Source organism: Lepidochelys kempii, chromosome 9 (genome assembly GCF_965140265.1).
Source record: "Lepidochelys kempii isolate rLepKem1 chromosome 9, rLepKem1.hap2, whole genome shotgun sequence".
NCBI classification, from domain to species: Eukaryota; Metazoa; Chordata; order Testudines; family Cheloniidae; genus Lepidochelys; species Lepidochelys kempii.
In genome coordinates this window covers 27,652,831-27,680,630 of record NC_133264.1, presented here as the reverse complement: position 1 = coordinate 27,680,630, position 27,800 = coordinate 27,652,831, and the positions used below count along the sequence as shown (strand labels likewise).

Genomic DNA, 27,800 nt, shown 5'->3' with positions numbered 1-27,800 from the left:
AGCCCTGTATGGGCCCCTCTAATACTCCTGCTCTTTGGCTGTTCAAATTCAGCCTCCAGGTGTTGAACCTCCGAGTTCCATGCCTGAGTGAATTTTTCACCCTTCCCCTCACAAATGTTTTATGGAGGGTACAGCACGCGGATATAACTGTGTGGATGCTGTTATCGGCCAGGTCCAGCTTCCCATTCAGAGAGCACCAGCGGCCCTTTAGATGGCCAAAAGCACACTCCACAGTCATTCTGCACCGGCTCAGCCTGTTGTTTAACCACTCCTTGCTTCTGTCAAGGCTCCCTGTGTAGGGTTTCATGAGCCACAGCATTAAAGGGTAAGCAGGGTCTCCGAGGATTACAATGGGCATTTTGACTTCCCCTACGGTGATCTTCTGGTCTGGGAAGAAAGTCCCGGCTTGCAGCTTTCTGAACAGGCCTGTGTTCCGAAAGATGTGGGAGTCATGCACCTTTCCAGGCCAGCCTGCGTTAATGTCAATGAAACGCCCCCTGTGATCCACAAGCGCCTAGAGAACCATAGAGAAATAACCCTTCCAATCAACGTACTCGGAGGCTAGGTGGGCTGGTGCCAAAATTGGAATATGTGTCCCATCTATCGCCCCTCTGCAGTTTGGGAAACCCATTTGTGCAAAGCCATCCACAATGTCATGCACATTACCTGGAGTCCCGGTTCTTCTGAGCAGGATGCAATTAATGGCCCTGCAAACTTGCATCAACACGATTCCAACGGTCGACTTCCCCACTCCAAACTTGTTAGCGACCGATCGGTAGCTATCTGGAGTTGCCAGCTTCCAGATTGCAATAGCCACCCGCTTCTCCACCATCAGGGCAGCTCTCAATCTTGTGTCCTTGTGCCGCAGGGTGGGGGCGAGCTCCTCACAGTCCCATGAAAGTGGCTTTTCTCATCCGAAAGTTCTGTAGCCACTGCTTGTCATCCCAGACTTGCATGACTATGTGATCCCACCACTCAGTGCTTGTTTCCCGAGCCCAAAAGCGCCGTTCCACACTAGTTAGCATGTCCATGAATGCCACAAGCAATCTCGTGTCTTATGCATTACTCTCATCGATATCATTGTCAGAGTCCTCACTGTCACTTTGGATCTTAAGGAGTAACTTGACTGCCAAACGTGATGTGCTGGCGAGACTCATCAGCATATTCCTCAGCAGTTCGAGCTTCATTCCCGCAGCCTGAAAGGGAAGACAGAGCATGCAGTACAAAAAAAGTAGAAACATGGCGCCAATTGTGGATGGAAGCAGAGGGATTGCTGGGATGCAAACCGATGCATCATGGGGCATTGGGATAGGACCCAGAATGCCCCCGCGTAAGCCACAGTGCCAGAATGGGAAGAGGTCCTCTGTGGGATAGCTGTCCACAATGCACCGCTCCCAGTGCCGCAAATGTCAACACACCAGTGCGCTTGTAGCTGTCAGTGTGGACAGACTGCAGCACTTTCCCTACTGCTCTCTATGAGGGCTGGTTTAACTCAAAGCGCTCTACATTTGCAAGTGTAGCCATGCCCTAAGAATAAAATTTGTACTGCTAAGTACTGGCATTAACCTATTTCTACCACTCCCTGTAGCTCCATCCTATTTTGCTTTTCTCTTTCTTTAAGGAAGGTGAGATTTCTATAAAGTCACCAATTCATTTGATTGATGGTACTGGAAAGTGTTGCTACTGTAGGTAGAGATGGAGTTTGGAGAGAACAGACAAACCTTTTACTGTTTTCTCATTATCTTGCGGTCTTGCACACCTGAAAGGTTTGGGCTTTTTTCTGTATTGCTACTGCTAGAAGTATCACTTGTTGCTAAAACAATCTAATACATCCCTCTAAACAGACTTCTCTAAGTAGTAATAATGTGGGATTGCAGGGTAGTTGCCATTGATCTTGAGTGCCACCTTAATACCAAGGACCTGGCCTGCTATATATGCATTACATACGCATACCAAATATAACTTTTAAGAAGTGCTGAGCACTCACAACCCAAATTCATGTCAATGTCGCGAGTATTCAGCACCTTTGACAAGTGGGTTCGAAGTGTCTCTCAGTTTGGTTACCCCAAAAACCAAAGGCATCCAAAATCAGTGTCTCACTGAAAGAATAAATGGACACAAATCTGAGATCAGGAATCATAACATTCAAAAACCGGTAGGAGAACACTTCAACCTCTCTGGTCACTCAATAAAAGACTTAAAGGTGGCAATTTTGCAACAGAAAAGCTTCAGAAACAGACTCCAAGGAGAAACTGCTGAGCTTTAATTAATATGCAAACTAGATACCATTAACTTGGGTTTGAACAGAGACTGGGAGTGGCTGGGTCATTACACATATTGAATTTATTTCCCCATGTTAAGTATCCTCACACCTTCTTGTCAACTGTCTAAATGGGCCACCTTGATTATCACTACAAATTTTTTTTCTCCTGCTGATAATAGCTCATCTTAATTAATTAGCCTCTTACAGTTGGTATGGCTACTTCCACCTTTTCATGTTCTCTGTATGTATATATATATCTTCTTACTATATGTTCCATTCTATGCATCTGATGAAGTGGGCTGTAGCCCACAAAAGCTTATGCTCAAATAAATTTGTTAGTCTCTAAGGTGCCATAAGTACTCCTGTTCTTTTCACTGAAAAATATGGCTTAGGCATTTGGGGCTTAACGCTGTCAGTTTGTGATTATGAGTCTGGCTTCACTTACTTTCTGGAGATTACTAAAGCCAAAAATGTCATATCACTAATATCAATGAGAAGACAGTTCAAGTGGGGCATGTGCTAACACATACTGACCAGGTCCTCTGTGGACTTTTCCTGACATATATTCCTCCTGTTTGGTGCAGATTCTTTTTTTTAATCCCATTTGCTATATTTTGAATTTCTCTGCATTGTCTCCCCCAGGTTAGAATGTTGCTACCAAAAAGAACTAACTGCACAGTTCACTATATTTTACCGGCAAATGGTACCTCTGATATTCTTTCTCCCTTGCTTTCTGCCTGTCCACTTCACTGCCGTGGGCTGCATGAGGGTGAATGGAGATTGACTCATTTCTAGCATTCTCATAAATCTTTTTTTCAGTAATGATGTACTCATAGAGATCCTGATTTTGCTCACAACAGAAAAACTGAAAAGCAAAGCAGTGGTGTTACTCCAGTAGGGGGTGATTCATGGAGAAGCTCTGTTAACTCTTTGCAATCGCTTACTGATTCATAATCTTCAGAGGCTGGGTCAAGCTCTTCATAGGAAGGAAATAATTTCAGCAAGCTGCCACAGTACTCACATGTTGCAAGAGATTCCTCTTCTATCTACAATGGGGGGGGTCGGAGAGGAAAACAAGGATTTGCACGTTGATGTAATGTTTCTATAATCCTCCTATTCTAGGAAAAGGAGGCACCTTCAAAAACGCCATGTTTTAAAGTCCTTTATTTCAGTCTATGCATGCACAACCAAGCTTCTGAGATGATTAGCATGACAGTTTGAAGACTATTGGCTCACTTTTACTTTCTAAGGCGATTGCCAAACACTGTAAGTTATCCAACTTATTTCATCAGGGATCTTGAAGAGCTGTCTAGCTTCTGCAAAGTGGTGACAGAGGAGCCTGGGCAGTGCTGCAAACTTTTTGTTGCCTGGGTTCCTGGCAAAAAGTATTTTCAGAGACTGTTTTTCCTCCTTCCCCTGTGGCTTATTTATTTATTTCACAGGGTGTTTCTTAGTCCCAGCACCCTGGATCAAATTCAGATAAATGATCAGGTGTGTTTCAAGGGCAGCTCTGGACAGTGGAACACTGTCTGCTTCCGGCTCCCAGCCTTACAGAATGATATTTAGATTGCTTGGCCACTGTCTCATTTCTGAAGCAGTGTTAGATAAACTCTAATAGACTCTATTAGATAAACACATACCACTTTGGGCTAACCAGAACTATGTACTACCAAGAACATTATACATAAACCAAAATAAGATTGTATATCTCAGTTTTAGTGAAAGAACTAGATTTTGCCCTAGAAATGTATCCTCAGCATGAAATAGTGTGGGATGCTTGCACAGTCTTAATGTATTTTGGTATGTGGATTACACATTTCAATGCCCTAGTGAATGACAACCTCTCACTGCTAATGAAACCCTTGCAAGTTGAGTTTGACAGATGGCAGCATCTTACAGAGATTTCATTTTTCCCTCCTGCAGCTCTTGGGGGTTAATACAAACACATTACCATGTAGCAGAAAGAAACATCACCTGTATCTCCACGTCTTCTCTTGATGATTCTGGCCTATATGCTAGAATAGTTGGTGGCCCAATATGGGACAGTGTGCGCAGAGATTCCTCAAACAGTCTTATGAAGTCTTCATTAAACTTAAATTTGAAAACAGCAAATTCAATGTAGAGTCAGCTCTTTTTCAGAGGGAAAATGGTTAAGAATAAAATGTATAATTGTAGGGACCAGAGAACCATACCTCCATGTCGCACAAAATGCCTAAACTGCTGAGGTCTTGTGACAGCACTGCATGTATATCTGAATAGCAGCAATGAGAATTAATTAGGGAAGGCGTTGTGTTCTAGGAGAGCATTTCTTCCTAGCATCTTGGGAGGAATTCCCTCCCTGGCTTTTCAACACCCCTTCTCCCCCTTCCCTTTCCTTAACACACGCCAGCTAGCTGGAACATCTTTGGAGTTTATCAACTCGCTGCTCCTAAACCATTGGTAGGGTTGCTGTCCACCAGTGTGGAGCCCTTCCCCGCTTTGGTGTGGGAAGGGACATATGGGCCCTGATCCCATACTGTACTTAAGCATGTGCAGTAAAGCATGGGCTTAATTTTAAACAAGGAATAGTCCCATTGAAGTCAACAGGACAGCTCACTGCTTAAAGTTAAGCATTTAAGTGAAGTGTTGGATCAGGGCTACAGTGTCTAAAGCAGTTCCCACCTCTGCTGTCTTGAGAAGCAAGAGACTGGAAGCTAGATATGGGGAAACTCCTATTAAGTCTTCTAATCCGTCCACTGCCAATGCAAGACTGTTTCCTATATTTAGTCCACACATAAATATCCCAAGTGAAGGGGTTTGCACCACTCCCCTCAGACAGCTATTCCCAATCCAATAGAAATGGTTGGCCAAAAGCTTTTCCTGATATCCAATCACAATGAATCCCATTACTCAGTTATATTTCCGTGTGCCATAATTCACCTTCCACCTTACTATTTACTTCCTTCACAACCTTGCAACAAGCCATATCCCCCAGTTATGGCTCAGAGAAGCCACACTTCTAGTTCTTTTAATCTTGCCAGTCCTTCTAATCCCAAACCATTTTTATTTCTCTTTTCTGAGTTCCCTGCCCTTTGTCACTATCCGATAGGTACTGGTGTGTGCAGAATAGAATGCAGCCCTCCAAGACGGAAAGCAGAAGCAGCTCCTCTGGGTATCAGTTTACCATTTTCATCAGCAGAAGCAATGTGAATGCTGTCTTTCTTGAGCTCTTCAGTCTTTCTCTGAACTAGAATTAAAATACACAGTCAACATAGGCAGTAGCCAAGCTTTGACAATGTGTTTGATCTCATCAAAGAAAAGAGCGGCAGGGAATGCACAGCTGGAGGAGAGGAAACACCAGGGAGGGATACCAAAATACATTGAGTGCTACTCTGTGGATGGGCCTCTCTTTAATATAGCGGTGTGGTGCTGTGAGACTAAAAGCCCCCGACATTCAGTGCTCCGTCTTGTCTCCAGTATTTCCTCTTGCGAAGTGTTTGTATTGGATTTTACAAATAAGTATCCGTTAAAGTCTAATTGAGCAGCCCTTTTGCACACGATACCCCAATCAACAGTGGTTGTCCAGATAACATTTGGATGATGCAGTGTAGTTGTAGCTCTGTTGGTCCTAGGATATTAGAGACACAAGGTGGGTAGGTAATATCTTTTATATAGAGACAAGCTTTTGAGCCAGTTTCCTTCAGGACACAACCAACTTTCTCTATAAATTCTGCAACATTAACCACCTGCCTCAGAACACTGTCCTCGCCACCATGGATGTCACTTCCCTATACACCAACATCCCTCACAATAACAGCAGAGCTGCCTGCCTCAAATATTTACAAGACAATGACAACCCTCAGATATCCACCCCAAACACATTGCCAAACTCATCCATTTCATCCTCCCCCCTAACAATTTTACATTCAACAACAAACACTTTGTCCAAACCATGGGGACAGCCGTGGGTACTAGGATGGCTCCCCAATGTATCAACCTCTTCATTGGCCACCTTGAAGAAGAATTTCTGGACAAATGTACCACAAAACCAATGATATACCTGAGATACATCAATGATATTTTCATCCTCTGGACAGATGGCTTGAACTCCCTCATAGATTTTCATCACAACTTCAACAATTACTACCCATCCATTAAACTCTCTCTAGAACACTCCTACACCAGCATCAGCTTCCTGGATGCCACAATCAGCTTCAACAATGGAACCCTACAGATATCTATATACAAGAAACCCATGGATCACCCCACTTATCTTCACAGATCCAGTAATTATCCCAAACAAACCAAGAAATCGATCTACAGCCAAACACTCAGATACCACAGAATATGCTCAGAGGAGAAAGTCTGGGATATACACCTTAACACACTCAAAATCACCTTCACCAAACAAGGACACTCCACCAGAGAAGTAGATTGGATCATGGAATGGGCCACCCAAATACCTCAAGAGAACCTGCTTCAATACATAAACCCGCTCCAACCGCACACTCCTAGTTATCACCTACCACCCCACATTGGAACCCATATGGGATATTATCAAACCCATATTTGATGGGGACCCCATCCTGAAAGAAATCTTTCCTGAACCCTGACTTCTGGCCTTCAAACAACCCCCCATCCATCACCTCTCCAAGCTTATCATCAGAAGCAAGCCCCTGACAGACCAGGACACACCATCTCAAATCAGCACCAGACCTGCCAGAACAACGATGCAAAACCTGCAGACATATATCCACTGATCAACATTCCCCACAACATACCTTTCAAGATCCATGGATCCTGCACATACATATCACAACATCTGGGGTACTGTCATCCAGTGCATTAAATGTTCCAATAACGACGTGAGTAAAACCAGACAATCCCTATGTTCTCAAATGAACTCAAACAGGAAAATGATAAAAGATAAAAACACCCTATCACACTTTTCACATAGGTCGGATATAGAGTGATCGCTATCAGTCCTCATCCTCAATGGAAACCTGCACAATACTTTCAAAAGATGAGCCTGGGAGCTTAAATTCATTACTTTGCTAGACACTAAAAATCACGGACCGAACAAAGATCTGTAATTCACTAACCCCCTCTTTTTGTCCTGTGACTGCAGAGTGTTAATGGGCCACTCTATCTTGAGTGGTCCCTTACAATATGTGCTAACTATTTATGCTAAACAATCTTGTCCACCTTGCATTTAGCTGTGATGCTCTGAGTACCTTTCCCAGATATCAGAGTAGCAGCCATGTTAGTCTGTATCCGCTAAAAGAAAAGGAGTACTTGTGGCACCTTGGAGACTAACAAATTTATTTGAGCATAAGCTTTCGTGAGCTACAGCTCACTTCATTGGATGCATGAAGGGTCTGTCTGCCTGTGTGATGCTTTTGCAGGGAACAGAACAGGAATGGAGTATTAGAACTTGTTAGTAAGTAATCTGGCTAAAAACGCATCAGATTTCGTTTTGTTTAAATGGCTGGTAAATGGTAAATAAGCTGTGCTGAATGGAACGTATATTCCTGTTTTTGTGTCTTTTTGTAACTTTAAGGTTTTGCCTAGAGGGATTCTCTATGTTTTGAATCTGATTACCCTGTAAGCTATTTACCATCCTGACTTTACAGAGGTGATTCTTTTACTTTTTCTTTAATTAAAATTCTTCTTTTAAGACCCTGATTGCTTTTTCATTGTTCTTAAGATCCAAGGGTTTGGGTCTGTGTTCACCTATGCAAATTGGTGAGGATTTGTATCAAGCCTTCCCCAGGAAAGGGGGTGTAGGGCTTGGGGGGATATTTTGGGGGGAAGTAGTCTCCAAGTGGGCTCTTTCCCTGTTCTTTGTTTAACACGCTTGGTGGTGGCAGCATAGGGTTAAAGGACAAGGCAAAGTTTGTACCTTGAGGAAGTTTTTAACCTAAGCTGGTAAGAATAAGCTTAGGGGGTCTTTCATGCAGGTCCCCACATCTATACCCTAGAGTTCAGAGTGGGGAGCTGTAGCTCACGAAAGCTTATGCTCAAATAAATTTGTTAGTCTCGTTAGTGCCACAAGTCCTCCTTTTCTTTTTCCCAGATATGAAAAAGAGCTCTGTGTGGCTCGAAAGCTTGTCTCTCTCACCAACAGGAGTTGGTCCAGTGAAAGAACAGATTTAAAAATTTTATTAAGATATTTTAAAAAAGTGAATGGTACAGAGTTTAAGCGTAGAAGTTTCTGGTAATCAGGGAATAACGTACCGATTATCAAGGGGTGTGAAGTTCGGTTTAGGATCGGATGGCGTAAGGAATACATAATCTGCAATATCCCCGATTGGGGGTAAAAGGTTGACGGGTCAAAGTACAGACATGGAGATATGAGGGTATGTTCATATAATGGCTATGCTCAGGTGTGGAGTCTAATGAGCGGATACGATGATGAGGATGGATTGACCCTCATTTGGTGAGATTATTACCTCAGTCATCCACCTCTCTAAGGGCCAGTCCACACTGGCAATGCTAAAGCACTGCTGCAGCACCACGTTAACGTGGCTTGTGTGGTCGCAGCGCTGGGAGGGAGCTCTCCCAGGGCTCCAAAAAACCATCTCAACAAGGGGCGTAGCTTCCAGCGCTGGGGGCATAGCTACCAGTGCTGGGGCACTGTTTACACTGGTTCTTTACAGCGCTGCAACTTGCTGTGTTCCGGCGGGTGTTTTTTCACACCCCTGAACGAGAAAGTTGCAGTGCTGTTAATTGCCAGTGTGGACAAGCCCTGACATTTGGTCCAATTTGGATGACTCAGTTGAGCAGCAGAAGGAAAGAGGCCATATATTTTCAACTCTATTTAGAGGCTTTGAAAGTTACCTTCCATAGGGATATGATACACAACTAGGTCTGTCATCTGTTGAGCATTCCCCCACAGACTGCTGTATATTCTTCTTACTAGCTAAACATTCTGTCACGTGTTTAATAATAGTTGTATTTAGAAGAAGTGCTAGCTAGTAGTTATAGCAAGGAGCTCTCCTGGGTTCTGTTCCCAAGTCTGACATTGACTTGCTGTAGAACCTTGCACTTGACTTCTGTGTCAAGTTTACCCTTGTGTAAAATAAGGAATTACACAAATCCTTGGTTACTAGGCACCTTATATAAAAAATATTATAAATGTGCAATTACTACTATACATGTTGGCTCTTATACAGTAAGCATCAGATATTTGAACTAGCAAAGCCATTTCTTACCGGTTTTTCTGTAGATATGTTCATAAATCCAGCTTGTTTCTGTCTGCATTGACACTGAAATTCCTAAAGATTTCTCATGAGTTGAGTGATCAACGTTATCAGATGTTTTTCTTTCACTACATATAAAACACAAATTGCAAATTAATCATGTATGGTAGCTGCAAAGAAGTTGCTTTTGAAAATCTATTCAAGCAGGAGGTTTTTCCAACTTGAGTATTTAATACACTATTAGAACTGAGAGTCACACATGTATGTAGGAAGGAATAAAGGCCTAGAAACATATTTTTGCTATCTCTAAGATTTATAGACTTACTCTCAATCAAGTCAGTCTCTGAAGGTCTCCAATGGACTAGACAATGAAAATGTCCTTAAAAAGGCCTTTGAGATTAAACTATGAAAATCTCAGACCAGTTTCTCTCTCAAAGCATTAAGTAGTAAATGAACACTAGGTTTGTTTTATACATTAAATACTTTAACACACACATTCTTGTCTTCCATGGTAAGAACTGAGATGAAAGATGTCAAGTCTGGGAAACCAGGATTAATCAAACCAGCGTTTAAAATTCCTGTGCTCCACCATCAAGGCTGACTGTTCCAATATTTGACATTTCTCTTCTTGTGTCTGATCGCAAAGACCCTGTTAAGTATCTAAGGCTTTTTGATTTATAAATCAATGCCAAGGGACCAAGACTCATGAGCAAACTTAAAAACAGCAAAAAAATAGATGCAGGCACGGGGAAGGAAAAAACGTTCAGTAGGTGAAGCATGATCAACTTTAAGTATCGTCTATTTTAAACAGCAGTGAGTTAAAATTTGCAAATCTACTTGCATATCCCCTTAATTTCCAACACCTTTCATATGCAGAAGATTATAATCCACATCAGCTGTATCATCCAATTTATAGTTAAAGCATAACATCATGTCTAAAATTAGGGCTGATCTACACTAGAAAATTAGATCGACTCAGCAACGTTGCTCAGGTGTGAAAAATCCACCCTCCCATCTCCTGAGTGACATAGTTAAAATGACCTCAGTCCCCATGTAGATAACACTAGGTTGATAGAACAATTCTTCCATTAACCTAGCTACCGCCTCTTGGGGAGATGGATTTATTACGGGGATGGGAAAACTCCTTTTTGCTGCAGTAAGTGTCTACACCAGTGGTTCTCAGGCTATTTACCACTGTGGGCTGCATATGCAGCTCTCTATTCAGTATATGGGCCGCATCCACATAATATATATACTACCTGTATGGCCCTGAGGATGTCACATGGGCCCCAGCTGTGTGCTGATTGGGCTGCAAGAGGCCCACGAGCCGTGAGTTGAGAACCACTCGTCCACACTCAAGAGCTATAGTGGTGCAGCTGCAGCTGGACCACTGTAGCATTTTAAGTGTAGACGTAGCCTTACAGACTAAAAGCATCATAGAGCCCTTCCCTTTTCCACTACATAGTGCAGCTGTCCTACTACCTTGGAGAGGTGAATTCAACAGTTGAGTTGAAAGCTTTAGCCTGCTCAAAGCTGTGAACAAGTAATGTATATGAAATATGTTGGTGGTCCTAGTACAGATCCTAGTGAACAGGCATTGCAAAAACAACCACCGGACAGACGTAGCACAAATAATCGGCACCCTTGTTGGTTATTTAAGTAGAAGCCAAAACAGGATGGACATAGAGAATGAACTACCCTTTCACTCGCAGATACTTTCCCTCCAAATCCAGGCTGAAGCTTATTCAAAAAGTAGCCCATGCTACCATGGCCCATGCTGTACCAGCTTTGTGGATAAATAGAAGACAGCAGTCTCTGTGGCTGTCAGACACCTTTTGAGAAGGCCTACATCTTAAAAGCAGGCGTGAACTATATTCAGGAAAAACAATGAAAGCAATGGAGATTTGTAAGTAGCTTTCTTCACTGGTTCTAAGTTTCCCAGCTCATGATCCTGTTTGACCACCACCAAGTCATATTAAGTTCTGTGGTAATTTTGCATGTGCTTACCAGCTTAACTTGTGTAACGAGGGAGAGGAAGTTTCTCTTCTAATTCCACCTAATATTGTAGGAAGGCCTTTTGTACCTGTTGAACACAACAAACTAGTCAATGCATACAATACAAACAATACTAAATGATTAAACACACAGACTCTTCAGTGCATCTGCTGGTCTAGGTACATGAGAGAGAATGTTAAAATCCAAACTCAAACATATCCTATTTTTAAATGGTAGTTCCATAGCAAGGTGCTTCTTAAAAGCAGAAATTTGTTACCTTAGTTCAAAAAGATGAAGTGTTGAGGACTAACTCCTGAATCGGTTTTGAGGGATTATTATTGCTGCATGCAGTCTAAACCTACTGTAAACCTATCCTCACTGGGCTTCCCAGGCTTCTGACCTGGAGATTCCAATCCCAGCAGAATTCAGCTACTCAGGGGCTCCTTTTGTCTAGCACTGAGGGTCACTTATGCCCACCCTTCTCACAGTGCCCTGCCTGCCAATATGCTATGTGTCTGTTTATAAAGCCCATCCAAATCAAGGACGTAAATACTTCAATGATCATCTTTTGCCCTAAACCCCTCCTTGGCTGTGTTGGGTCTGCTCTCATTCCCTGTGTTCTTTTTGGTTGATCATAGAGCACAAGTTTCTCAGTCAAAGACTTGCTTGTGGAACTAAGTCTTGGAAGAGGTTGACAAAATTTCTTCCTTAGTTGCCTTCGGACACATGGTAAGACACATTCACTGTGGTTAGCTAGTTCTAGATAGCTTGTTGCCCCCCTCCCTGCTTTATTGAATCTACTAACCCTTCCCCTCTTGCTCCCTTTTGTAATAATTGCACCTACAACTTTATCCTAACTGTGAGCTTACCTGTGAAAAGCAACTGAAAGGTCATTAAATGTTCCCGTAACCTATAATAATAATAATAATCTATTTGTGGGAAAATGTACAAAAGAAAGACAGACTACATTAATCTAAACAAGAAGGCCTATTGATAAAACTGAAGGACTATGTTAAAATCATGCTTAGTAAACAAGGGGAGTGTGGAACTGGAAATTAGGCCTAATTGCTGGACAAAATAATGAGGGGAGGAGTTATTTCAGCCAATCACCCCTTTTTGGGGCCCTTAAAAACAAATTTTGGGAGGGCAGGGAAGGACTACCACCACCACTGCTACAGTCACTGCCATGAAATTTTTCATCATGATACCCAGATGTTGGCACATAGTAGGGACATGTGACCATCACCGCTGCACCAGCAAGGACTCTAGTCTGCTACATGAGAGATCCTGCTCTGTCTTCCTCTCCCTTTTGTCTCTCTTTCTATCCCCCAATCTCTTGGCTTTTCACTTGAGCCTAAATAAAACTGCGCAGCACAGCTGGAGCACAATGAGATGAGACAGCCCAAGCAGCTCTGCTCAGCCTGAGAAGGACGAGTGAAGGAGAGGGACCTGACCACATCAGATGTCCCTGACAGGGGAGGCAAGCCAAGGTCCACAGCAACAGCTGTTGTGGGTGATGTGCCAGCCCAAAGCACCTATTTATGACCCACTAGCCCCCTGTTTCCTGAGAACATCAACAAAAGCCATATTTCCCCATCTTATCTCTCTTCTCTCCCTTCTAGGTCCATCTGTTTTGTCAAAAGCAGGAAAGTGACTATCATTCCTGACTCAGGATTAAACAGAACTAGCCACTTTCTTCCTCATCAAGGAGGACTGTTTGATAGAATAAGACTCACTGTGGTGTCCCAGGACTTGAAGTTTCCAATGTTCGCTGAAACCTGGTGGGCTGAGAAGCTGATTGGAGGAGCGCCCAGTCTCCACCGATTGGTCCAACCACGCTATTTAAGCCAGACGGTGGTACAAGAAGTTGTTTGAGCAACAAGGTGATTTCCTGTTGCGGCTCCATGGGACCCTGTTTCCTGCACCCAACCCTGTTTCCAATTCCCGCTCTGCTCCTGGCTTCTGCCTCACCCCTGCTTTCACTCCTGTTCCCACCGGGCTCATGCACCATGCTTGATTCTTGCCTTTCCTCCATTTCCTGCCCTTACCTCGCTTCCACCATCACTTACTAGTCCTGTCTCTGACTTGATCCCTAGCTCTAGCATTTGGTTTCTGACCTCGGCTCTGACCCTCAGCTTCGATTCCTGACTCTGACTTGATTCCTGGCTTTGGTAATTAGCAGTTGACCATGGTGCTGACCCTCGGCTTTGTTTCCCCAACCTGGGTGCCTGCTAGGCCTCTAGACCTGACTCCTGCTCTGACTACTAGACAAGACTGCCTACATCCCAGTCCACAGCACTCGAACCAATATTCCCTCTCTAAAAAGACTAACTTTGTTTTGCATAATCACTCAGTTTCAATTTTTTTTGCCTTCTTTTAATTCTTTTCTTTTTTGTGTGTTTCAATCAATAAATTTCTGACCTTTGGTATAAATTTCCTAGTGTGTTTTCCATGGTACTGATCTGGCTAAAGTCTCATATAACAAACTTTGTTTAGAACTGTTTACTGTGGAACAGTTACAGGTTATGTTAATACCTCTAACTTGTTGGGCCCATATACTCCATCATAATTAATACAACATCCCCTTTATTTATATAGGTGGGACACTGATCCCTTTTGTTGATGGGTGCTTCCCTGAATGTTTTTAGATTTCCACTTTCATAGATTCCAAGGCCAGAAGGAACCACTGTGGTCATCTAATCTGATCTCCTACAGGGTTATATCCAGATGACTTTTAATTTAAGCCTGGTCAACACTAGAAACTTCTGCCAGTACAGTAATGTCACTTAGGGATTTGAGGTTTTTTTATGACATTTTTATATCAGGAAAAGCCCGAGTCTGGACACAATTATATTGGGGAAAAATATGTTTTTGCTGGCATAGCTTGTTTTCTTTGGGGAACTATGATAAGCTACAGCAGTAAAAATGCTCTTTTTAAGCTACAGCAGTAAAAAAGCTGTGCCTACACTAGAAAGTGTTTTTGTTCTAAATGGGAAGTAGATACTTTGCAGGTGACCTTATAAACTACATAAAATAGGTTTCAGAGTAACAGCCGTGTTAGTCTGTATTCGCAAAAAGAAAAGGAGGACTTGTGGCATCTTAGAGACTAACCAATTTATTTGAGCATAAGCTTTCGTGAGCTACAGCTCACTTCATCGCATGCATACTGTGGAAACTGCAGAAGACATTATATACACAGAAACCATGAAACATAAAATAGGGTTACTATTAAACTGAATAGCCTAGTTGGGCCTGAAATCACTGTGGAAGGGAGGAACACTGTTCTTTTTAAGGTTGCAATTGTATTAGATTTTCCAACTATCTAATGAGACACCACCTCTCAGAGGGCAGATAACTAGGCAGGCAGGACACGTCTCTCCGGAATCAGATTGTGAAGGGTGGGAAATCCAGTAGTTACACTGTGCATATGCAATATGCATCTGGCTTTTATTCTCTGACCAATGCTTATTCTTAATCCTTTCTATGCAAGGAAAAATGATGCGCTTTGATACTGCCAGTTTTGGTGCTTTTTCAAGATGATGTGCCAGCTTCCAGTATGATTCTAAGGAAAGGAAGGCGTGAGAGCAGTAGAATAAGGACAGTGGACTTCAAAAAAGCAGACTTTAATAAACTCAGAGGACTGATAAGTTAAGGTCCCATGGGAAGAAAATCTAAGGGAAAAGAGTTCAGGAGAGCTGGCAGTTTCTCAAGGTGGCACTATTAAAGGTACAACTGCACACTATCCTGATTCTAAGGAAAGATGGGAAGAACAGTAAGAGGGAAATATGGCTCTAGGAGCTTTTTAATGACCTGAAAATAAAAAAGGAATCCTACAAAAAGTGGAAACATGGGCAAATTGCTAATGAGTACAAAAGGATAGAAAAGCATGTAGGGACAAAATCAGAGAGGCTAAGGCACAATATGAGTTACATTTAGCAAGGTAAATAAAAGGCAATAAGATGAAGTTCTTTCAGTACATTAGAAGCAAAAGAAAGACAAAGAAAAGTGTAGGTCCTCTACTTAGCAGAGAAGGAGAGTTAATAACTGATGACAAGAAGAAAGCTGAGGTATTTAATGCCTATTTCTCTTCAGTCTTCATTAAAAAGATTAATGGTGATCAGCTACTCAACACAATTAATATTAACAACAAGGGGGAAGGAATTCAAAGCTGGGAAAGAACAGATTAAAGAATATTTAGATAAATTAGAGACAGTCAAGTCGGCAAGGCCTGATGAAATTCATGGGTACTTAACGAAGTAATCTCTGAACTGTTAGCAATTATCTTTGAGAACTCCTGGAGGATGGCTGAGGTCCCAGAAGACTGGAAAAGTGCAAACATAGTACCTAGCTTTGAAAAGAGGAACAAAGATGACCTTGGGAATTATAGACCAGTCAACCTAAATTTGATACCTGGAAAGATACTGGAACAAATTATTAAACAATCAATTTGTAAGCACCCGAAGGATAACAGGGTTATCAGGAATAGCCAACATGGATTTGTCAAGAACAAATCATGCCAAAGCAACCTAATTTCCTTTTCTGAGAGGGTCACTGGCACAGTGAATAGGAGGGAAGCAGTAGATATGATATATCTTGATTTTTAGTAAGGCTTTTGACCAGGCCCGCCAACAAGGGGGGCAAAGAGGGCAATTGCCCAGGGGCCCAGGCAATTTAAAAGGGCCCAGGGGCTCCTGGCTGCCGCCACCGGCAACAAAGCAGGGCTAAGGCAGGCTTCCTGCCTGCCCTCACATCCATAGGCGCCGATTCCGTGGGTGCTGCGGGGATGGAGCACCCACAGGGAAAAATTAGTGGGTGCTCCGCACCCACCGTCAGCCAAGCTCCTCCCACCCCCACCCCGTCCTTCTCCCCTGAGCGCGATGTCCCCACTCCTTCCCCTCCCAGCGCTTCCCGCCTGCCGCCTAACAGCTGTTTGGCGGTGCTTAGGACTTTCCAGGAGGGAGCGGGAGGAGTGGGGATGTGGCATGCTTGGGGGAGGAGGTGGTAAAGAGGCGGGGCAGGGGCAGGGACTTGGGGAAAGGGAGTGGAATTGGGGCAGAGCAAGGGTGGTGCAGGGGAAGGGCCAGGGGCGTGGCCAGGGGCGAGGGGGGGGGTTGAGCACCCACGGGGCAGAGGGGAAATCAGCGCCTATGGTCGCTCCGCACTGCTCCCGGAAGCGGCCGGCATGACCCTGAGCCCCTGGGGGAAAAGGGGGTCTCCATGCGCTGCCCCGAGCACTGACACCGCACCTCCCACTGGCCGGGAACTGTGGCCAATGGGAGCGGTGCATGCGGGCAGCGGTGTGCAGAGACCCCCTGGACCCCCCGCCTAGGAGCCACTGCCAGAGGGATGTGCCTATAGCTTTCGGGAGCCACCTGAGGTAAGCGTAAATCCCCTGCCCCGCCCCCCTGCCCCCCAACCCCCTGCCCCAGCCTAGAGTCCACACCCCCTCCCACCCTAAACTCCCTCCCACAGCTTGCACCCTATACCCAAACTTCCTCCAAAAGCCCGCACCCCAACTACCTCCCAGACCCTGCTACCCAACTCCCTCTCAGAGCCTGCACCCCTCACCCCTCCTGCACCCAAACTCCCTCCCAGAGCCTGCATCCCACCAGGGCCATCCCTAGCTATTTGGGTGCCCTACACAGCCCCAGGCCTCCGAGGGGAGGGGGGCACCTGCTCTCCCCCACCCAGGGTCTAGACTGTGCTCAAGGCCTGTGGGGCCTGGGAGGCAGGAGCTGTGAGGAGGCACTTTGGGGGGCCGCACAGGCCCACAGTGGCTCAGGGGATTAGTGGGGGGCCAGGAGCAGCCCGCTCCGCTTCTCTCACCTTAGCCCCAGCTGTGTCGCTTGGAGAAGGGTGCTTGGGGAAGGGGTCCCCCGTCCCCTCACACTCACCGGCAGCAGTGGGAAGTGGAGCAGCCCGGCCCCAGCCTGCATAGGCGCCAACTTTTCCCGGCACTGGTGGGTGCTCGAGCCTCATTAAATACCCCAGGCCCACCCCAACTCCACCCCTGCCCCACCCCATTCCAACGCCTTCCCCAAATCCCCGCCCCAGCCCCACCTCTTCCCCGAGAGTGCGGCGTTCACCCTCCTCCCCCCTCCCTCCCAGCGCTTGCTGTGCAAAACAGCTTTTTTGAGGCAGCAAGTGCTGGGAGTTAGGGGGAGAAGGAGTCGCGGCGCGCTCAGGGGAGGAGGTGGAGGTGAGCTGGGGTGGGGGTGCGGGGCAGGGAGCTGCTGGTGGGTGCAGAGCACCCACCAATTTTTCCCTGTGGGTGCTCCAGTCCCGGAGCACCCATGAAGTCGGCACCTATGCCAGCCCGCTTTACTCCGCCAGCTCTGAGCCACGGCGCTCCGCTTCCTGCCGCCGGTGAGTGCGGGGGGCAGTCCTTTCCCCAACCTGACTGACACGGCTGGGACCGGGGTCGGGGGAGTGGAGCGGGCTGGGGCCGTGTTGCTCCGCTTCCCGCTGCCAGTGCGTGCGGGGCCCGGTCCTTTCCCCACAATCACCAGCGGTGGGAAGCGGAGTGCCGCGGCTGGGAGCTGGCGGAGGGGAGCAGGCTGGGGCTGGGTTGTTCCGCTTCCTGCCACTGCCGGTGAGCGTGGGGTCGCTGGGGGAAGAGCTGGAGTGGGGGCAGGGTGGACCGGGGGGAAGGCTAACAGGCGGGGTTGAGGGAGTTGTCCGGGGCCCCACACTCCCCTAGGGATGGCCCTGCCCCTTGAAGTGGGCGCAGCCCGCGGGGGGCCGGCCAAGGGATAGGGCTGGTTGCTGGAGCTGGTGCTGCCGCATATGCGGCACGCAGCTGCCTAGGGCACCATGAAATTTGGGGCAATTTGGTGCCCCAAATTTCATGGTGGCCTATGCAGCTGCATATTCTGCATAGGGACTTAGAGACGGCCCTGCATCCCCTCCCACCCACAATCCCCTGCCCCAGCCTGGTGAAAGTGAGTGAGGATGAGGGAGAGCGAGCGACGGAGGGAGGGGGGGATGGAGTGAGCAGGTGGCGGGGCCTCGGAGAAGGGGTGGGACAGAGGCATAGTCTCAGGAAAGGGGCGGGGCAGGAGATGGGGCAAGGGTCTTTGGGTTTGCACAATTAGACAGTTGGCAACCCTACCAGGCAGGCATGTGGAAGCCCTGTCTGTGCTGGAAGAGCGCACCCAGCAGCGCAGCCGGCAGCTTAATGGGCACCAGCCAGCACAGGAGCAGCACCACCCAAGCGTCAGGTGGACCGCGTCCGTGCAGGCGCGGGGTTTACTTGCGTGGGGGCCCATTGATTGTTCTGCCCTGGGGCCCGGAATTGCTGTCAGCGGGCCTGCTTTTGTCATAGTCCTACATGGCATTCTCATAAGAAAATTAGGGATATGCAGCCGAGGTGAAATTACTAAAAGGTAGGTGCACAACTAGTTGAAACACTGTACTCAAAGAGTAGTTATCAATGTGTCGCTTTCAAACTGAGTGCACAGGTCAGTCCTGGGTCTAGTACTAGTCAATATTTTCATTAATGACTTGGATAATGGAGTGGAGAGTATGCTTATAAAACCTGTAGATGACATCAAACTAGGAGGGGTTGCAAGCACTCTGGAGGATAGGATTAGAATTCAAAATTACTGTGACAAATCAGAGAATTGGTCTGAAATCAACAAGATGAAATTCAATAAAGACAAGTGCAAAGTACTACACTTATGAGGAAAAGAATCAAATGCACAGCAATAGAATGGGAAATAACTGGACAGACCATAGTACTTCTGAAAAGGATCTGGGGGTTATAGTGGATAACAAATTGAGTACGAGTCTTCACTGTGATGCAGCTGCAAAAATATCATTCTGGGGTGTATTAACAGGAGTATGTAAGATACGGGAGGCAAGTGTCCCAGTCTACTTGGCACTCATGAGGCCTCAGCTGGAGCACTGTGTTCAATTCAAGGGCACCACACTTTAGGAAAGATGTGGACAAATTGGAGAGTCCAGAGGAGAACAATCAAAATGATAAAAGGTTTAGAAAACGTTGACCTATGTAGAAAAGTTAAAAAACTGGTTATGTTTAGTCTTGAGAAAAGAAGACTGACAGGAGACCCGATAATAGTCTTCAAATATGTGAAGGGTTGCAATACAGAGGATTATGATCAATTGTTCTCCATGTCCACTGAAGGTAGGAGAAGTAGTAATGGTCTTAATCTGTAGCAAGGGAGATTTAGGTTAAATATTAGGAAAAACTTTACCCTGATAGTTGGAGTTATGCTCTGGAATAGGCTTCTGGGGAAGTTGTGGAATGCCCATCATTGGAGGCTTTTAAAAACCGTTTGGACAACCACCTGTCAGGCATGGGCGGCGGGTATAATAGGCTAGGGAGGTTGTCTCCCCTAAACCAAGCCCTGGCTCTGCCCATGCTCTGCCCTCCCCCTGGAGGTGCCCAAGCCAGCAGGAACTCAGCTATGCAGCCAGCTGGAGGCCAGTGGGCTGGCACTGGGGGCAGTTTGGCTGTGGCTCCTCTGGCTGCAGGGGCGGGGGGACACTTAGGGCTCTGGTAGACAGGGTGGGGTGGACACTCAGGGCTCCCACGGACATGAGGTAGGGGTGGGGCCTTGGGCAGAAGGGGCAGGGCTGTGTGGCTAGCCTCCCCAAAGGGGGAGCTCATGCGCCGCTAATGCTATCAGGTCTAAGTTTACTCGGTCCTGCCTCATTCAGGGGGCTGGACTCATTAACTTCTTGAGGTCCCTTCCAGTCCTACATTTATTTGATTCTACAATACCTATGTTGGGAGCTGGTTGCTGTGTGGCCCTCTTCTGGAGGCTGGTCTCGGCTCTGGGTTCTGTGGCCCCATCAGACTTTTCTGCTGAACTCTTGTCTTGAGGTGATCTAAGCAGGTGAAAGGCAATATGATCAGACTTTAGGGTAAAGGCTTTTTACCCACAGTGCCTTACTAATAGCCATGGTTAAGTCAGATGGCTTGCCATCTCCCAAGGAATTTAGATTCCCTGTTGTTAAAGACAAAATGCTACACTTAGCTGGCTGTTTAATGATTTAGATGAAATAAATGGGTACTCCTAATGTAGTTCCTAGTGGATAGGTATCCATATTCTAACAGCCCCATAACTGTCCTCATTAATCAACAGGAACAGAACACACAGTAATAGGCTTATACTGTAGCAGGGAAAACTTAAGTTAAATATTAGAAAAAATCTTTCTCATATAAGGGCCTAATTCTGCCCTGTGATACATGTGCAGAACTTTCACTAAAGGCAAGAAAAGTTGCACACAAGTTATCAGGGACAGAATTTCACCACTGTGAAGTTTCACAATGAAATATGTGAGTAAGGAAAGCTGTGGAATCATCATCACTGGGAATATTAATATGTAGGTACCCCTCCTGATGAATAACCAATTTTGCTGTGAAATTAGGGTGAGAGAAATCTACATGACTGATCATGGTGCTTTCCAACAAAATGATCATAATATAATGAAGGACCAACATCTGGAGAAGAGTGAAAGCAAAGAAGACAGTTAATTGTACTGATTGCATTGACTTCCTGATTGTACAGTCCCCATGTCAGGAATGGTTACAGCGTGCCACAGCTCAGACAATAATACAAACAAATTAAGTTTTATGTTGAAGTAATAGTTCAGCTAGAGCCTCATCTAACTCCCGTTGAAATCAATGCAAATAATTCCACTGAGTTCAAATGGGAGTTGGAGTGGGTCCTTCCTTACCTGCTTAATGTATCTAATGATGTGGAAATTTCTCTTCTAATTTCTTCTAGTACTCTGGAACCTGTAGCATACAAAAATCACTAGTATTTACACTAGATTGTATCTGTAAACTAGTAATAAGCATAATTCTGACCTGCTATAAAAGACTAAAGAATTATGTATTCACATGAATGTAAATTAAAAACAAAACTTGTTTTTTACTGAATTAAATACAACCAACAGAGCAAATGCCCCTTCTTAAATGAGAATGATAGTGAACTCCTTTTTCTGGCTTCAGAGAAGGGTGACCACCTTCCCTTCCCCACCTGAGCAGTGATTTTATGCTCCAGATTACTGAGGCAAAAGTGCTCAAATTTGGGTGCCTATAGCCAGGGCCATCCATAGGGGGGTGCAGGGCCCGGGACAACCCCCACCCCTCCAGCCCAGGCCCTGCCCCCATTCCACCCCTTCCTCCAAGCCTCCCACCTCTTCCCTCCCCTGCTCCCTGCCCCACTCCCCGTCCCTATTGCACCCCTTCCCCCAAGCCCCCGCCCCGCCTCTTTCTGGCTTCTGCCCCCTCCCCTGAGCGACACTGGGAGCTGGCGGGCGGGCTGGGGCTGGGTTGCTTGCTGCTGCCGGCGCCAGGTCTCCCGCTAGTCCCCCAGAACCCCGCATCCCAAAGTGTGGGGCCCTGCAAAGCACGGAGCCTGGGGTGGTTGCCCCAGTCCATCCAATGTCTAAAGCTAGGCACCTAAATCTGTAGCTAGGTACCTAAATGAAGTTAATAGAGAATGTGTGTGCTCAGCACCTCTGGAAAATCAGGCTACATATTTAGGAGCATAAATATAGATTTAGGTGTCAAAGTTTAGGCATCTAAAACTGAAAATATTGCTCTGACCCTATACCCCATTTCTCAGTGCACCTCTCCTTCTTGCCCCAAGGTATTTACTTCCTTTTCCTACATGCTCCAGATCACTGCCTCCTCCCTTTTTGTGTGCACTGATTTTTCTCTTCCCTCTATATGCCCAAGGCATTATAATCCCAGTCTCTAGCAAGGATGGAATTACATCATAGTTGTACCTGGGCCTGGAGCTGGCTGTTCTGTGGCCCCATCTTGGAGGCTGCTCTCTGATTCCATCTCTGTGGAACTCCTGTCTTCAGATGAGCTAAGGAAGTTGAAAAGACAGTATGTTCAGCTTACAGGGGAAAGACATCTCTGCAAAGCATTATTGTCTCACTAATGACCGCTGTTTATAATAGATGGCTTTATCGCTAAAGGAATTCAATTTCCCTCTCCTTGCACAAAGAAAATGACACATTAGGAAGAACATTAGTGTACTCTGTCTTGTTCCTAGTAGACATATTCATACAGTCCCTCCTCCTCCACTGGCACCTCTGCTGATCGTCTCAGCAGAGGCTCAAGGACTGAATAAGCACAAAGACTGAAATAAGGCTAACCTAGGAAAAATGGATACAGCTAGGTTTATTCAATCTGGGAGTGGGGAACTGGAGGGAGGAGGACAGTAACTAAAGATAAGGAGACAATCAATGAGGAAAGAACAAGTCATAACAGATGTAAAGTGCTATGCTAAGAAAGGTTTCAGAGTAACAGCCGTGTTAGTCTGTATTTGCAAAAAGAAAAGGAGTACTTGTGGCACCTTAGAGACTAACCAATTTATTTGAGCATGAGCTTTCGTGAGCTACAGCTCACTTCATCGGATGCATACCGTGGAAACTGCAGCAGACTTTATATACACACAGAGAATATGAAACAACACCTCCTCCCAGCCCACTGTCCTGCTGGTAATAGCTTATCTAAAGTGATCATCAGGTTGGGCCATTTCCAGCACAAATCCAGGTTTTCTCACCCTCCACCCCCCCACACAAATTCACTCTCCTGCTGGTGATAGCCCATCCAAAGTGACAACTCTTTACACAATGTGCATGATAATCAAGTTGGGCCATTTCCTGCACAAATCCAGGTTCTCTCACCCCCTCACCCCCCTCCCAAAAACCTTTACACATTGTGTAAAGAGTTGTCACTTTGGATGGGCTATCACCAGCAGGAGAGTGAATTTGTGTGGGGGGGTGGAGGGTGAGAAAACCTGGATTTGTGCTGGAAATGGCCCAACCTGATGATCACTTTAGATAAGCTATTATCAGCAGGACAGTGGGCTGGGAGGAGGTGTTGTTTCATATTCTCTGTGTGTATATAAAGTCTGCTGCAGTTTCCACGGTATGCATCCGATGAAGTGAGCTGTAGCTCACGAAAGCTCATGCTCAAATAAATTGGTTAGTCTCTAAGGTGCCACAAGTCCTCCTTTTCTTTATGCTAAGAAAGTTATACAGGCCATTTGGTAGGTGTAACCTAGGTTACAAAATCATCTTGGCTACATTAGATGCTAGACATCTTCCTATCAAGGATGGTTTTGGGGAAAAACCTCAATATTGCCATGATGCAAGGAATGATGGACTAGTTGACCCACTGGAGAGCTGCATAAACACCCAATGTTTCTAAGGTGATATAAGTAAGGACGGGTGGTGCATGAGGGAAGCCAGTGAAAGCAAAGAAGATTCCCAAGTAGAATATTGTGCTGAATATTGTATTGCTAGCTCTAAGATCACGTATGGCAACTGCGTAACACTGCTCAGCCCAGAATAAAGCAAATCAAAGTTATATTTCCATTTTCTTACCTGCTTCGCCCCTCATAGGATGAAGATGAAGTTTCTTTTCTATTTTCCTTGGCATCTGTTGAATGCAAATATATACAGACTAGTTGGACTGCAAGATATGCATCCGAACATGCAAGCATAACTCCCCAGTATGTGAGCTGGACTAGAGGAAAGGTAAAGAATTTTAAGGTAGGGTATTAAGGCTGTGTATACAGCATCTCCCATTCTCTTTATTGTCCCCACAGCAGGGGTGGAGGGGAGAGAAAGGCTACTCCATGTGAAGGACTCAAAGGGTTAAGTTTTGCCAAGAAGCCAGGTTCTTATAACTCTTTGGCTTCAGCTATCAACGGCATGGCCCCAACATGTGCTTTCTCCCAATTCACTCTCCAGTCACTATGCTTTACTCTAGAGCTGCTCAGAACATTTCAACACAAGTGAAATTTCCAACCAGCTCCCACCCCAGATGATGTCGTAAGTGATAAAACAAATGAGGCAATGGCTACAGCATCAGGGGCAGAAGTCTTATGCCCCACGTCTGAACAGAAATTATTTTGACACATTCCGCCATTGCGGTGCAAAAAGCAAAACATTTATTTTTCTCCACCCTGGGCATCAACAGTATCACACAGCAGGACTGGTCAGGATAGATGATAATCTTGTTAATCTCAGCTGCCCCCACTCAGTTACAGAGTTAGGGTTTTCTTCTCTATGAAGAAATTTCAAATTACTTTGCAGGTACCAGGTTGGATCTGGACTGAGAGGTCTGCCTCTGTGGCAACAGAGTGATGTCTTGAGGGGACAAATACTGAGTGCTCTCTTCTTGACTTTCAGAGGGTTATGAGTTCAATCCTTGAGGGGGCCATTTAGGGATCTGGGGCAAAAATTGGGGATTGGCCCTGCTTTGAGCAGGGGGTTGGACTAGATGACCTCCTGAGGTCCCTTCCAACACTGATATTCTATGATTCTATGATGTGGGTTTGCTTTGGGTCACAACCTGTATGTTCTTCTTGGCTGGGTGGAAGACCTGTGGGAAGTACTGAGCTTGTTGATTAAGACTGTCATTTTCCTACAAGGAGAGAAGTGCAGAGTGCCTGGAGTCCTTAAGGAGGCTCTTGCTAACCATTGACTCGTATCTCGTTTTTCTGTTTTGGGAGATCATTGAAAAGGAGGTGGCAGGGCAACTCTGGTACTTTCTGCAGTTCTTGTATTTCATTATCTTAGTCTATCACACTTTAGACCCTATCACAGACTGGACTGCCCTTTTAAGAGGAAACTGCTCCACCCCACCTATGCCTCATTAACAGTCTCTTGATTGGGTGTGACAGAGGAACTGATCTCTATAAAGAGTTAGAGGAGTGAGGACTCTCTGATAGAGGTTGCAATGAGTTGGAGGCTTCTGCAGGATACTGTTGACCAAGGGGAAGAGTTTGGGCCAGAAAGCCAGAGCAAGCTATAGAGAACCTGCAGGGACAGACCTTCAAACTAGGGGAGCTGCTTCAGCTAGGCTAGGCTAGGCTGGGCCGGGTGTGGTATGCCAACGTAGAGAAGATGCTGAGATACCAGAGGAGGTTTGAGACCATACCTCAGGTAGGAGGGGCTATGTCCAGCATAAGATATTTTTGTGTTTATTTTTATGCAAATAAAAATAGTCTCTAAGCTAGTCACTGAACAGAGAAAAGTCTTTCTGTAAGTTATTGAGATAGTGTGACAGGCACCCTTGACCACAAGAGGGTGCTCAGGAGGCAGCTGATGTAACAGGCCCAAATACCTGTCTATATGCACTTGTTTCTGTGGCTGTCTTAGCAATGGATAAAGACTGAATATCCATGGTGCTTTCTTAAAATCTCAAAGTCCTTGATGCTTGTGGCCATGAGGTTTTGCTGGTACTGCTGTGGTTGCTAGTAGGGATCTTTGGGGAAAGTCCTAAAGGGTAGTTTTAGAAAATCGCTCTTCCAGCCAAAGGACTCTCTGTGAGCCAGGCTACTCTGAGGTTTTTCTTGTAAATTTTTGCTGATACAGACTAACACGGCTACCCCTCTGAAACCTGTCTTTTGTAAACGTCACTGTCTCTATGGCCATTGGAAATGTTAATGAGGAGATATGGGCTGGCTGCAGTGTGCTGGTGGCACCCACTGCTCCATCCCCACCTACCTGACCCAGCTGATGCAGCAGAAAGAATAAGCCAGGCTCTTTATGAGACACGGGTGTAAACAAAGGGAAGCTAGCTCGGGCTCAGTCTTACAGATGAGATGATGTTGGTAAAGGGGAGGTGCAGCTGGAAAATGGGAAAGGCGGATCTCCCCTCTGCCGGCCCAACAAGGGACTCCACACTGCTGTCAGGAGGAGAGTCAAGCGCAGAGGTCATTGGATCTAGAGTAGCTCGAGGAGCAGCTGTAGCTAAAGGCCTTTAAAAACCTGCTTCTGCTGGGAAGCCCCGGTTGGCCTGTGACCCCCTGCCCCAGAGCACAGCGCAGGGCCCAGCGCCCTAGTTCCGCTACGGCCACCTCCAGACACACAACCCGCCGGCAGTCCCCGCTGAGGCGTGTCACGCTGGGCCGCGCCATCCCCGTGACCCCGCTGCCCCGGGGGCCACGTACCCGTCCCTGCTCCCCGCAAGGCCGGCTGTTCTCCGGGCCCCGGCTCGGCGGACCCACCGCGCTTCCGCCCCGCACTGCCCGCTGCCTCCATGGTGCGCTGCTGCCCGCGGGGCTGCGGCCCCTTTGCACGCGGGGGGCCCCTTCCCGGGTCCTTGTGACGCCAACGGTGGTGCGTTCTAATCGCTAGGGAGACGGCGTCGCGGGGCGGGGCGCTCAGAGCCCGCCCCGCCCCGAGATTTAAAGGGGCCGGCTGCTGCCTGCCCCCGGGGTCCAGGCGCCCCTCCCCGCTGCGGAGCAGCCGGGCCGCTCCACGGCCGCGCGTGCCCGCGGGCCGGATGCACTTGGCCCGTGTACAGGGGTCTGGCTTATTCTGGGGTGTGGCAGGGGAGGTGTTTGGGCGCGGGGCGCGGGGATGCTGCGTCTCCTGCTTTGCTGTCCCAGGGGCGCGGGGCCGAGGCGATCTCGCGTTTGTGAAAGCGGTGGCAGGTCTCCAGCCCAGCAACCCTTGGCGGCAACCAGCTGCCTCGCTGCACCCGCCCCACCGGTGTTTCCGCCAAAAGAACCAATAATGAAGTAGGTTTTAGGCCATTAAAGATCCCCTTGCATTTTCTGTAAGAGATCTCTGGACTGTTGGCACCTGTTTACCACCCTCGCCTTTCCCCTAGAAGTGGCGGCTTCGCAGTGGTGCTGGACAAGTGTATGTGACGTTTGTAAGTGCTTCGAAGTGTCCACCAGAGCCCGGCTTTATAAAGCTTGTGGTCTTTGCAGTATGCTCAGCATTTTGGGGAGGGGTATGGATTAGTGCTCTGGAGGAGGGGAGGGGGCTGTTTGAAAAGTTACTTGAGGGTTTTCTCTGGCAGTTAGAGCCATGACTTCAATATTCATTTTGAAAATCTCCAAAGGTATGAAAAAAAATCTAAATAGTCAATATTCTAGCCTCCTGAGATACAGGTGGGGGTGGTTGTTTTAAGAGATCAGGTGGGAATTTAAAAACAGTTCAGTACAACACAATGTACTGTAATCTGTACTCAATCTAATGTGGCAGGTAAAATTGAGCAGAGATAATTTCACTTCAGTTTACACTAACTCAGCTTCTTAATAGCTTTGGTTTGTCAAATTTGAAAATAAAAAACTACAGGAATTCTAGTCTGCGATAGGATGTCACGCTGTAGGTGGCGGCTAGGGGGAGATGTTGAATAATCTTTGTCAGACTGTTTTGTTAAACCTCTAGGACTAAATTCATCCTTGGTGTAACTCCACAGACGTCAATGGAATTGTGTGTGTGAATGCTGTAATACAGAACTCTGCTCTGGCTGGCATTGTTGGGTAATGCTGTTAAGCTTCCTTGGGTGTGGACAACAGTGTAAAAAGAAAAGGAGTACTTGTGGCACCTTAGAGACTAACCAA

General features: G+C 46.3%; 1 protein-coding gene across 3 annotated transcripts in view; it reads right to left on the bottom strand.

The window, feature by feature from the left end:
* The window catches only part of ERICH6 (glutamate rich 6), a 41,789-nt gene extending 15,206 nt beyond the window's left edge, over positions 1 to 26,583 (bottom strand). Inside the window, exons 1-12 of one of the 3 annotated variants that reach the window (XM_073359692.1) lie at positions 26,394 to 26,583; positions 23,818 to 23,872; positions 22,204 to 22,289; positions 21,145 to 21,205; positions 20,186 to 20,292; positions 11,452 to 11,527; positions 9,457 to 9,572; positions 5,427 to 5,489; positions 4,456 to 4,514; positions 4,238 to 4,354; positions 3,208 to 3,309; positions 2,971 to 3,128 (exon numbers count right to left, since the gene is read on the bottom strand). In XM_073359692.1, the coding sequence (XP_073215793.1) occupies positions 2,971 to 3,128; positions 3,208 to 3,309; positions 4,238 to 4,354; positions 4,456 to 4,514; positions 5,427 to 5,489; positions 9,457 to 9,572; positions 11,452 to 11,527; positions 20,186 to 20,292; positions 21,145 to 21,205; positions 22,204 to 22,289; positions 23,818 to 23,872; positions 26,394 to 26,484 (1,091 nt within the window). In that variant the 5' untranslated portion in view covers positions 26,485 to 26,583. The remainder of the gene's footprint in view (positions 1 to 2,970; positions 3,129 to 3,207; positions 3,310 to 4,237; positions 4,355 to 4,455; positions 4,515 to 5,426; positions 5,490 to 9,456; positions 9,573 to 11,451; positions 11,528 to 20,185; positions 20,293 to 21,144; positions 21,206 to 22,203; positions 22,290 to 23,817; positions 23,873 to 26,393) is intronic. The other 2 variants (XM_073359693.1, XM_073359694.1) reach the window with 2 other exon arrangements.
* Between the last annotated feature and the right edge of the window lie 1,217 nt (positions 26,584 to 27,800).